The sequence below is a fragment of the Apostichopus japonicus genome, chromosome 19 (genome assembly GCF_037975245.1).
Source record: "Apostichopus japonicus isolate 1M-3 chromosome 19, ASM3797524v1, whole genome shotgun sequence".
In the NCBI taxonomy this organism is placed as follows: Eukaryota; Metazoa; Echinodermata; class Holothuroidea; order Aspidochirotida; family Stichopodidae; genus Apostichopus; species Apostichopus japonicus.
Genome location: NC_092579.1, coordinates 19,544,854 through 19,558,465, shown reverse-complemented (window position 1 = coordinate 19,558,465; position 13,612 = coordinate 19,544,854). Strand labels below are relative to the sequence as shown.

Genomic DNA, 13,612 nt, shown 5'->3' with positions numbered 1-13,612 from the left:
AACACAGGAAATCTTCCAACTTCGAAAACTCTCATTTAGACAAAATTTGATGGTGGATTCCTTGTGGATGGAATTCCAAATAGAAAATTTGGCTATATCCTTTCGAAGTGGTAGATAATAATAATAATATTAAAAATCAGCAGTTAATTTTACGACGCTTAAGCCACCACAAATTTGGGAGAAACCCACAAGGGCTTATTGATTACAACTTACATGTCGGGTTGCTTCTAATTAAACATTTTAACTCCAATTTGGAATCTTTTCAATTAAGAAATTAATTCAGATGGAAAACCGTAGATTGCTCTTGGATGAAAAACCCACCTTACTTTAATTGACCCGGCCGGGTATCGAACCCGGAACCTGCCGATTGCTAAGATGAGAGAAGGAAGAGGGCAGTGACCTCAAAGAGGATAACAGTGGGGTGGAGGAGGGTGTGGGGGTGTGTGGGAGGGTGGGAGAGGGTGGGGGAGGTTGGGAGAGGGGAGGGGAGGGAGAAATGCAAGAACTTTAACAATTGTTATAAGCAAGGTAGATGGGAGTGAATATGAATAGTAGTTAGGAGACAGGTAACTAGAGAGGAATGAAGTTTAATTTATTAATCTGATGGCTTGATCATAAAGATGGCAACTATACACCCAACCATACATGCAACGTTGATGTAGCGTTAAAACAAAGGAACTTGTATTGTCTACAGTTGTGAAACCTATTAAATTAATCATCACATTGATTCATCTACTTACAACTCTTTTTTGGGGGAGTGTGGGGCGGGAGGGCAGAGGGGAAGGGAGAGGGGGATGGAATTTCATACATCCTTTTTAATATTTTATAAAGCAGAATAGAATAGTAAGGTCAATTATGCTATGTCTCTTATTTAACAACTAGAAAGATTTAATATTAACAGTTTCTGCACTTAAGTACATAAATAGATTATTAGGAAATTGAATTTTTCTATTTTAACAGAAAGTAACCCAACCACTAAAATTTGAAATCTTAATCAAATAATTGCTCTATGGATGTAGAAAATACCTTGGAAAGCTTATAAAAATTTCAATTTGGCAAACATTTGCTATCCACTTGAGTACTATATGAACAGAATAGCTCTTAGGAAGTTAAAAGTAGGTTTCATATTTAAACTGATCAAAATTAGACTGCATGCATCTGGAATTCGACAATATGATGTAAATAGCTTTGGGTAACATGTACCGTTTTACAATATTAATTACAATATCAGTATATATGAAATTGATTGCTTAATCCATACAATGTTGTAGGTGTTGAAGTTTTATTCATACATAACGACTGTAGAAAGCCTACAAAATGGTATGAATATGACTTTAGAATAAATTTCTTTAGTTTCTGCTTCGATTTTGATGAAGTTTTGACAACAAATTTTGATACTTATGATTAGCTATGATTATAAGTCAATATCAATCAATATTCAGGTTCCATAGAAGAATTAAACAGTTTTCAAATTTCCTGATTTTCCTTCTTGCAATTTCATGGTACGTGACTTATTTCAATTAGTATGAGTATTTCAATTCAAAGGGCATCATAACTGGCTGTATAATCGGATGATAACTGTTTAGCATTGATTTTGCAACAAAGCCTTTGAAATCTTAAAGTTAGTTCTAGCTTTAATCTCATTTTCAGTGTCACTATTTTGTATAAAGTTCATTAAAATGGCTGGAAAATATTAATCGTCACATAAATGCCAATGACTGCATTTCACGAAAGAGGCCTCTATCAGGAAATAGCCAATAGAGTTCATATTTTGTGTAGCATTTCTTCTGGTGTTTATGTTAAATAGCTTTTTTACTTACATGTTACAATATTGCAAATTAATGCCATGGTTACTATAAATTTACTATTAAAACAATAACATTCCATCTAATTTATATATAAAATTTACCCAATTTTCAAATCACTCTGTTATGCAAACCAGGTCAATTATACATTTTGCTCTAGTTCTGGATATCAAGTTTGCTTCTTTTGCATAGCACTTTGCTGTATGCCGTACCAGGTCAATTATACCATTGTTGTATTTACATATCAAGTTTGCACATTTTGCATGGCACCCTCCCTTTGACTGGGTAGTAAATTTATTGCTTACCTGGTTAATAGATATGCAGTCCAAAAGGAAAAAAACTGCAATGCTCACCCCCCTTCCGCCCAATTACCCCCCTTCTGCCCAATTAACCCCCCCCCCAATCAACAACTGACCTAGAGAATGTTTGTCACCAAGTATAAGATTCCAAGCTCAAATAAAATGTGCATCCTTTAACCGTAAGGAAGGCCATTTTTTAACCAATTTACGACAGGCTCTGAAATAATCGAAGGCTCACACATGACAGCTGAAACACTGTAAACACCCTCGCCCGACAAATAATTCTAAACTTTCCCTTTCGGACAGCGATACGAATACCCACGGGTAATACTTGGCGATGTTATCTCAAAAATGTAGCGACGGATGAAGGGCCTGTCACACGTGATAAATTTTAACATCATAATGAACATATAGACGGCTATAATACCGGCTATATCTGGTTACACATCGATGGATTAGCCGGCCTTCGACGATAGGTTACCAACACAACAACTCACTTCCACATGAAGGAAGACTATTTATGATATATGCCTCCTGTACTACAGGCTTCCTATATATATATATAATCGTGGTCGAGTCGCTCTCTGTATAAAGCAACAGATTGAGAAGACCAACTGTAGCTCTGGAGAGAGTGAGACCAGGGACGTTGCTAGAGGGGGGTGTGGGGGTGTCTCACCCCCCCCAATCATCAGGCCTTAGCTACATCCCTGAGTGAGACCTACAACTCCCCTACCATAGGCAACTCCTACTGAATATGCCCAAAAACATAAATGGACATATATAATAGACAATTCTAATAAATATCATAATATAAAACAACATAATTTTAAAATAACGGACAATTCCATCGCACTTTCCAAGGCCTCATCTTAGAAGTCAAATGTACTCTAAACTGCTACGAAACACGAAACGATTTTGGGGCTCTTCTTCTTGATTCTCAGTAGACGATTAACGGACGTTACTCATCACTGAGACTAATAGCTTTATCAACCAACCCTATACAGTACCAACATATATCTCTTGCATGATCATTCAGTCGTGTACTGTGTATTTATAGATCTACTGTACTCCAACGCAAAAACCATTCGTGAGTTTAGAGCTGATAATTTACTTCTTGAGTTTCGTTAAGAGGTAATGTGCACAACACTATACACTTTATGCATTAGTTTTTAATATTAAATCTCCAAGTGCACTGATGCATGGCAAACCCTGTGGAAAGGTGTTTTTATTAATTGTGAAAGAGCAAAATCATTGCCTGGAACATGATTCAAGCTTGTGACCCTGTGAGTGTGCTCGACCCAACTGTCAGGGTATCAGGGAGACATTAATTAGTTCATGACAAAACCTCCATTACCTAATTACTATGGAAGTGGAGGGTAGGGGGGAGGGAGGGTGAGACATCCAGTGAGAAGACACATGAGAACTGCCAGTTGGGACAATTTCCTTATGCTAATACCTCTCTAAACTGTTCTCCAATATCATGCTCTCAAAGCACTGGTATTGTCAGTACAAACAGTTCCTAACCTTGATCTGATAGAAACATGATATTCATACTGCTCATACTGACATACAAGTGCTCTGAAGCGGGACATGACACTACAGTATAGAAAATATTGTCCCAACTGGGTGCATGAGAACCCTGATGTATTGCATATTCATGTATCTAACACCCCTCAGAATTTTCATGGGATGGCCCTCAAGCAAAATTCTAGTTTTTGCCTAATATTTACCAAAAACAATATTAATGATTGAATGAGAAATTGATAAAGTTCCATACATAATTTGAAATATTTTGGAAATAAAAGATGTGGAAATGCAAGAAACCAGACAAAATTTACCCTTCTTCACCAATTGGGTTTGATATATTTTGTTTATAACATTCTGGCAAATGTGGGCACATACTAAGCTTTTTCACTTAGATAGAATTGTTATCTTTTAAAATCTTTCTTTCTGCACTAATGCTAACCTTCCTGATCAATACAAACATGTCAATTTTGAAATCTAATGAATTATCTGCCCTTGAAAGATGGCGAGGTAAAAATTATGAAAAAGAAAATGACATTTCAATCGTCGATATATATAACTATATTCTTCTTCATAAACTGTGCAGAGGTAGAAGGAAAGATAACCGTACACGTGCTTCCCAAAAATCATGTCATATTAAACCCTGCATGCATTAAGTACATCTAAGGTAATCAAGCAAACAATGCTATCTGCATGTACTGTATAATAGCTTGAACGGCATTACGGAAGGCAAGAGACCGTGGATACTTACGGTAGTAAAAGACCGAGCATTAATTACTTGCAATCATTTGGAACAACATTTTAAGCTCAGGGAGTACAATTAAGTGAGTATATATTCTTAAAAGGATAAGCTGTCCAGAGGAAATATTTAGTTTTGACTTAGAATGAGAAAAAAAGAATTAACATATTTTACAGAATCCTAGTGAAAGTTTCATGCTATCCCTCGTGCACTGTGTTTTGCGAGATATATGTTGTGATAGTTAACGTTGTTAAAGTTTTAAATTGTACCATATTAAAGAGTGAACTTGTAGCAAACAGGTGTGATGTCATAGAGCTCCACACTTGATGATAACATAATTGTTAATTTGTGTTTTCATACTTTTTATTGACATTTCGACCAAGGGATTGGATCTAGGTTCCAACTTTGCTTGAATATAGAGATTGATGCTATCAATATCAAACTGACTGAAATATGTATTTATATCTCAATGCATCCTCATTTTGAAGAATATAATCGTCGCCTTCCTAACATTTCTATATCAAAAACTATACGACGTATGAAATTGAGAGCATAGCTGATCGTAGTCCAGGATACTTCGAAGATGTTTCACTTTCATCGGTCGAAAATGAAATAATCCTCTGGAATATCCTTATCAATTACGGTAGCCTACTTTGTACCCACATATATCTGATAGATACTGTACTGTTTGATAATAAACCGATATACTTAAACCAAAATAAAGCCAAGATGATATGTTGAACAACGTTCCCTTTGGGTACTACACCATCAGTCAGAGGGTGCTGTTGCATCTTGCAGCCAGGCTGCATAGGACATCATCCTTTTCTGCTCGATCTGCAGTTTCACACAATGGACACAATGTCAGGTCTGCAGGGATAGTCCCGATCAATCCGTGGATATACTGATCCATCCCAGCTGAGCAGCACATTTTTGCATCTGCTGCAGTTTTGTTCCTTTGGGACACAGTGCCGCATATATTAATTTTCACAGCATAAATGCATAAATTAGAGTAAACAACTATCGCAGTAAACAGCGACTCAACTCATTGGATTTTGTGACGATGTCCAAAGGCAAATACAGTATATTTTGACCAGTGGAGGTGGCAACTCTCTCCCACATATTCAGACATAACAATAGGCCTAGTTTTCAATAGTGTGGAGGACTATGGACCATTATCACAAAGTTTAGTGCTTACAGCTGGTTACCATATCAAAAATTATTTTACCAAAAAATCTGTCATATCTCCATGGCAATACCAGAAACTACTTCCTGGAGGATTGCATGCTGGACATGATAGGTTTGATAATATTATTGAGTTGGTCAGTGAGGGTAAACTGATAAACAGAGGTTTGACTATACATTAGGGACACACTCTGTTCTGAACCGGACATAATGCGTTGACCTTAACAATGTAATTTTGAGTTGCCAAAGCCAATTAATGCTCACTCGCCTGAAAACGTTGGCAAGCGCATTTGTCGAGACCGATTGGACCCAAAGTTTAGTACTCTGCTGCAGTCACTGCTATAGGGTTTCATACTGTATTTAAGGTACATTTCTCTAGCATCTGCAGACCATCCATGCTTTTTCTTTTCCCATTTCCCCAGATATTCCAGGAATGTTCAATTAGAGATTTATAGTTAATGTCTATGAGAGGCAAAATGCTCTGAGGCCATATTGTAGTACAATGCTGGTTGTAGCTTGCAACGAGAATCAGTGACCATTCTTTGGACAATTTTAGCAAATTTGCTGAGGGGCAATATACTGACGACTATGGCAAATTAGTATAAATGCATTTCACAGTACTGTGCTTTTACCTGATTATCATTTTGCGACATTTAGAAATACTACGAACGAGTCGTTTTCACTCTCGTTGTACTCAGAAATCAAGAGTCAGCTTCCTGACATTTGAATGATTTGAATAATTCAGAGACCTCATGCTAGGCTGATTCTCAATTTATAATGTTCAGACCAGCTTTTAACTTTTGTTTTTGTTTTTGTGGTTTTTATGCTTTCCACTAGTGTGCGATGGATGATGAAGCATGCATGCGTGCGTGCATGGTAAGTCCAATAGGAGGACAGAATAACTGCACACATACAGTTCAATAAAAATATTCATTCCATTCCGATACTTCCATGGAAATTGAAGCTGCATTTTGTATAGGATGGTAATAAGGCCATTCTGAACATGACACACATGTGTTATATGTGCACATATACTTAAAATTTTATACCTAATTAGTTATGAGATCTACATGTATGTGATTACAACCAGTTAATTGGCTGCAAATGAATCAGACTATTTATTCATAAAAATAAAAAATAAAAAACAACACCAATTAGATACTGCGCACTGGTTCCTATACCACTAAATACTCACGCAGATTACTCTAAAAGTACTGTGCTAGATAGGTGTCGTAAGTTAGGCTATATTCACAGGCTTAAACGGCGGTGGGTTTGGCAGTTTGCCTGACTTAGAAAAGACAAGGCACCTGTATTTAGCTCCCATGCAGTAGCCATTACAAAAACACATGATAAGTCTGTGGTTATTAATCCTCAGTCAAAGAATTAATCCGCATGATTTCTGTCCCTAACATACAGTTTAAAGCCCTGTATTACAGCCTACTTATTGCCAGCAAGTATCTGACTGGCTCATTCTCAAAAGCTTGTACAGTATAAACTGATGTGTATTGTAATTCGGGAAAATACCAACTGTGAGAAGAAGCTGACTTTGAAGGCCAAATTTACAATATTCATGGCTCGAGAGTATTGTTTTAGCAAGTTGGATAAATCGTGATATTGTAGGCACGGTACAGGTAGAACTATATGTGCCTTTAAATATTTTTGATATTAGTGAAATTAAATGATAAGGCAATTAACAACATAAAATCAATTAATACTGATTATGCACACACAAGAAACACAATTTCACTAAGTAATAATAATTAATAATAACAATCAGCAGTTTATTTTACGACACTCAAGTAACCACAAATGTGAGAGAAACCCACAAGGGCTTTTGGATTACAACTTACACATCCAGTGGCTTCTGATTCAACATTTTTAACTCAAATTTTGATTGCTCTTGGCTGAAAACCCCACCTTACAATGACCCGGCCGGGTATCGAACCCGCAACCTCTCAAATGCCACCGTTTTAATGCACTCGGCCACAGCACCGGTTTCACGTACGTAGGTCGTTAAATTAGCCACCCTACCAGCCTACACCTGCATGAACATTGATTGCAATCTAGGTATATATAGTGGGTTTGGTTTTCTGGGAGACTTTTGCTGATAAAATTATCAATTCTCTTCTCCCTGGCACTTTACAGTAGAAAATGAATCAAAACTACCCTTGCTATAAAGTCGACAACATTTTAAATATCACCCAATGACATGAATGCTAACCACATCTGCAAGCAGTTAAACATGCAGGCTTGTACTGAACAAGGATGATGATTACCACACTGTGTACTGCCTAGGTTGCCTCATACTTATGATTGTAAACAAGAGCTTGAAATTCTCTCCCCCTATACGCTTCAATATATATACATATCTATACAGCCCCTTTTTTTTTTTTTTAACATCCCGTATTGCGTTTAGGCTGCTATGTTTGAAATTCTCTCCCCTACATGCTTCAATATATGCATATATATATAAATATATATATATATAGCCCCATTTTTTTTTTTTTAACATCCCGTATTACGTTTAAGCTGCTATGTTTTCACCAGATAGTTACAATATACGCCTATTAAGTGTTACACATTTTCCTCCCACCTACTGCTTATCCGTGCTGTCCCCGATACAACAGACCAATCACGAGGGGGTTAACACACAAAAAGTTATTAAATTCATAACTAATTGTCGCCGTCGGCGACGACTAGACCTTGGCAATTACATCGCCATCTTCCGTGTCTCGTCTAAACCATGTCTCAACTCAATTAATGATGGAGATGCTGAATTCTGGGAGGAATGCTGGTGGCAGCTATACGCGACGTCCGGACTCGGCTAGGCTAGCGAGCTAGGCTAGCAGCTCTGCGGGCTGTACAGGCAGTATTCAATAAACGTACGACTGATATGGGACGAAAATGACAGCTCCTCCGCCAGTTTATGTAATATTTCCCTAGATGGATATCGATAGATTACTTCGGATTAAAGGGATTAAATAACAATTCCATCTCTATAACATATTCAGTGAAACACTGTGCCTCACTATTAAGTCACTTCATGCCATTTGTCAGTGTCATTATTATACTGCAGTTTCTCTCACAGCAATAAAACTGTTTATATAATAAAAGAAACAACAAAACAAAATAACAAAGAAATAAATAAAATCTCCGACTTTATAGAAATAATAATATAGGAATATAGACTATGTGGTAAATATATATGTGGTATATATATATATATATATATATAATATATATATATATATATAATATATATATATATATATATATATATATATATATATATATAAAGAGAGTAAAAGAGATGTATATATATGAAAGGTCATGGTTCAAATTATCAATTTAGGGATCACTATATTAAAATAACATTCCTGAAAAGCAGTATAACTAGGTATGAAGAAATTGATCTTTACCATCTAAACACATCAGAATCCGACTTATAATTCATATATTTTTCATTTGAAAAAGGAAAAAAGAGAGAGAGAGAGAGATAAAAAAAAACACCATAAAAAGCTGCCAAGAGTCAAAATAACATCCGAAGTATTACTCTTGAAGTGTATGGTGGGAAGACGGAGATGGTTTACGTTCTAGAGAAACGCTTCCAACATCTTACGAGATCGTAAAAAACACTGGCCCCGATTCATAAATATTGTCAATAGTATTCTCACCTTCCACAGGTACTTTTCATGTCCATTCCGACTACACTGATAGCAGACGAGTGTTTGGAGATCCTTTCTTGTACAGTATTAGTCGTATAGTACATATTACACCACCTGATGTTTTGGCCAATCGTTTACAATGCAGATTGGTAATGTGATTGATAACATGGCCAATTGTGTACAAAAAGTTAAGCATACGTACAGAAACGCTTGGTGTGTGATTAGTAACATGCATGAGGATGATCCGTCACATTATAAAGTTGCTACCTCGTTACTAGGTACAGTAAAAGGACTAGCTTTCAACCAATAATACTGCCTATAGATACTGCCCATGACAGGCATCCTGAAGAACAGGGGGAAAGTGGGGGGTGGGGTGGGGGGATATCACTGCATTGAGTAGGAATCAGAAGACAAAAGGTCTTCAAAACTAGAGAGGAGCAGAGTAGATCTACTTTATCATGCAACAAAGTTTGGAGGTAAAATAGTCAGCAGATCTAGTGCATTGACAGCAATAAATTGGAATATATACATCCCCTTTTCTCCCTTTTCGTTTCCCTTAATTTCATTTCTTTCGCTGAAACGAAACATCAAATTCAGGTTAGTACATTTAGGATGATAAGAGTGCGCTGATAGGGATGAGACACGTAAGCTACCGTGAAGGTCATGTATGATTATAGAGTAGAAGATCTCACTTACATCCGAGTCAGCGCCTTGGTCCGTCCCGGGACATTGGAAGGTGACATATTCGTGGCAGCGTTTGTGGACCACATAACTGCACACTGGAAATGAAAAGAGGACAGAAATGGATTAATTTTTTATACAGAGACATGTAACATACACACGGTAATTAAGATATTTTTACGGGATGCAGGTAAAAACCCAGACTAAAAGCCAGTTCTGAAAACTAATCGATGGGATACTTGACTGGGAGTAAAGATATTAATACTATGTAGCAGTCATCTTTCACAATTTTACAATATTCCAAAACCTTCTGATATTGAACAATGCAAAATCCTGAGGGGTGTGTGATTAACGATGCGGTTATAACCTTAAAGGAAGCGATAAAGGTTTCCAGCATTTTTATGAAGCAGTCAAATTCAGCCACCAGAATAACACTCATAAAATACAGAATTTAGTACCCCAAGCACCTTTGTACTTTTCAAACTTAACAGTCACATATATATACATTTAGCTTATAATAGCTTTGTTCATCAATTAAATCACTTCTGGAGGTACATTTTACTACATGTAATAGTGAAACTACAGTATGTAAGTAATATGAACTTTAATTATGCAAGATTAATTCAGCAGCATTATCAATGCAGCATGGCCATGTACCGTAACTTCATAGAGATTATCTTTTTTTTAAATCCTTTTCCATATATTTAAAACTCAATCAACGTCGCAGAGGTTGAGCCTCGAATCCGGTGAACATTTGATACATTAGTAATATATTGTATTTTATCGCTCTGCAAACATTTTCATTTCCTTCACTGAAACACTTACACACATATCTATCTGTTCATTACGAAACAAGAACAGGTTCAATGTAGAGTGGGAGGCGAAAAAGGAAAATCAATATTTCATTCAACCAACGTACCTGAGTGCATCATTGCATGAAAATGAGCAACTCGATTAACCTTTTGGCTCAAAATTTTGAAGTCTTTTTAACAGGGAAACTGATTTAAACTGTTTCAGAAATTTCAAAAAACTTGGTGAGAGATATCTTTGTGAGATATTTCTGCTTAAAAAGTCCATCGATTATAAATGTTTGCATCGACATCTCTAAATTAAGTGGATAAATGAGCATTAAAGAGTTATCTACGACGGCAGATATAACTATTGTGACCCACATTAAAACTAATTCACAAACCTACGAAACCCGTTATGAAGACCTATATTTAGTGAATACGGCAGCGAACATTGTGTATGGTAGTAGGATAGAATGGTAGAATAGAAATGGTAGAACAGAGTACGATGGCTGTGAGGAGACAGGTAAGCGAGGAGTAAAGTAAATCAACAGTATTCAGAGACTCACAGCATTTTAACTATTGCATGAAAGTCTGTGTTACGTAACTGTTACATTATTATACTACATTGATCCTATAAACCTGACAGGGTCGGATATCAATGGAGGAACATGCTTGCTCACCTCCTTTCTCTCCCAGCCGCCCCCCTCACCCCCCCCCCCCCTCCCTCTCCCCTTCTCCCCTCTATAAAAAAAAACCTTCCTTCCCAGAGAGTCTGCTTCATAATATTATTCCATAAATGACAATTATTGAAGTATTGCTCGAAAAGTAAAAACGTGTTTTGAAATACCTAAATCTCATAATATCTCAGTTGATTCGTTCATTAATTTAATTTATTTTCCACAGCTTTACAATCCTACTGAACATTAAGTTATGTGGTGTTGTTACAATACGGTACTACAGTCTAACTGTAGAGAACCGTAAAGTCGTTTAGATACAGATGGTGCAGTTACAAGCTGTAGATTTAATTACGGTGTAGAATAGGATGAATCATATGAATTCAAAACTTTGAGGGGTTTATCGGAAAGGATGCTCCAAAATGTAATTTTATATGAAGATATAAGAAAAGGAAAACAGAAAGAGTAAATCATAAATGTTCAAGAAGATGACAGAATTGTTTTTCTGGCAACAACTGTTTTTCTTTTTGTTTTTAATTTATCAACTTTTTATCTAAAGACAATGCTGTTTATGTGGTGATATGGGTTATATTTTTAGTAGAATAGGTTAATGAAGGATGTATACACCCACCCATTGGTCATTATAACTGGATCAAGATTACTTTAACAATGGTTTGATTACATATATTGAAAATGTATATATAGATCTTCTAATGTATTTCATGAAAAATGCATATATTTCTTCACTTTATCCACCAGATTCATTTTCCAAACCATTTCTTATTGCATATATAATGGTTGAACTAACGATCAAATATTTCTCTGTCTCTCTCATTCCCCCTTGTCTCTCAAACATTTGTCGTTATGATATCATACTCTCCTGTCATGTACATCTCATCGACTCTGTGTGACGTAAACAGTAAGTATACCATTACCAGCTGATAATGCACCTAACCGTTGACAGTGAACACACTAAACTTTACATAGTACTGTACATCTCATGGACTCTGTGTGACGTAAACAGTAAGTATACCATTACCAGCTGATAATGCACCTAACAGTTTACAGTGAACACACTTAACTTTACATAGTAAATCTCATGGACTCTGTGTGACGTCTACAGTAAGTATAGCAGCTAATAATACAACTAACCTTTTACAGTGAGCACACAAACCTTTACATAGTACATCTCATCGACTCTGTGTGATGTAAACAGTAAGGGTACCAGCTGATAATAAACCAACCCGTTTCGTTCTCCCTCACCACCCGAGCGGAGAGTACTATCCCTCCTGTCAGAAACATTACAGAAGCGATGTTAGGTTAGGAGTTGGTTAGGATAGTTCCCCCCAACTTGTCGGGAGGACTATCCCTCGACTCCAGGGTAGAGATCACTTTGGAGGACAGTGGTCCAATGAGAAGGAAGGGCGGTGACAGGAGGAGCGGGTCATAGAGGGCGCACAGTGTTAAGAGGTTACCAGGACATTCTAGGCATGGTAGAACGAGGGTGAGCACACTAAACTTTATATATAAGTATGTCATCAATGTTATATATAGGTATGCTTGAAAAATTATCAACATTATTACTTCATGCCTTTTTTCAACATTCAACTCACATGGAGTCATGTCGTATATAATTTACAGTATATATTATGATAAATAGCACACGACCAACTGTACAGAGCTATATAAATATGTATATAGTCTGTATGTATATATATGTATATATATATATATATAGTATGTATATATATATATATATGTAAATATATATATATATATATATATATATATAGTATGTATATATATATATATATGTAAATATATATATATATATATAATTGAAATCGTAGTGAGTTGGAAAATCCAGAACAGTGAAAAAACTTCCAGCCTCCACCGGGATTCGAACCCGGGCCTCCCGCTTTATATGCGGACATCCATACCACTAGGCCATGGTCGCTGATTGTATGTCCAGAGGTTCGAAACCGGTAAGGAAGGTCGTTATTCCACTTTAGGCATGTTTCACCTGTATCAAACAATACTAGTTCTGTTTTGGTGACATATTTGCCTTACTCTTAAAGATCATATATATGATGTACACAACTTTATGAAGTCGTCAAGAGTGCCTTATCTACAGCATGCATATGGTTTGCATGTTACATTTATTACATTATTGTTATAAATTAAATTACTGATTATCATGTACCGTACAGCATAGGGCCGGTTAATGTAGGCATTTTAATTGCTAAACCTGT

At 36.3% G+C, this 13,612-nt stretch overlaps 1 protein-coding gene across 4 annotated transcripts in view; it reads right to left on the bottom strand.

Annotated features, from left to right (window-relative positions):
- Positions 1–13,612, bottom strand: part of LOC139960659 (protein kinase C-like) — a 153,685-nt gene that overhangs the window by 90,278 nt on the left and 49,795 nt on the right. For all 4 annotated transcript variants that reach the window (XM_071959205.1, XM_071959207.1, XM_071959204.1 and 1 more), the window contains exon 3: positions 9,911–9,993. In XM_071959205.1, coding sequence (XP_071815306.1) covers positions 9,911–9,993 — 83 coding nt within the window. The remainder of the gene's footprint in view (positions 1–9,910; positions 9,994–13,612) is intronic.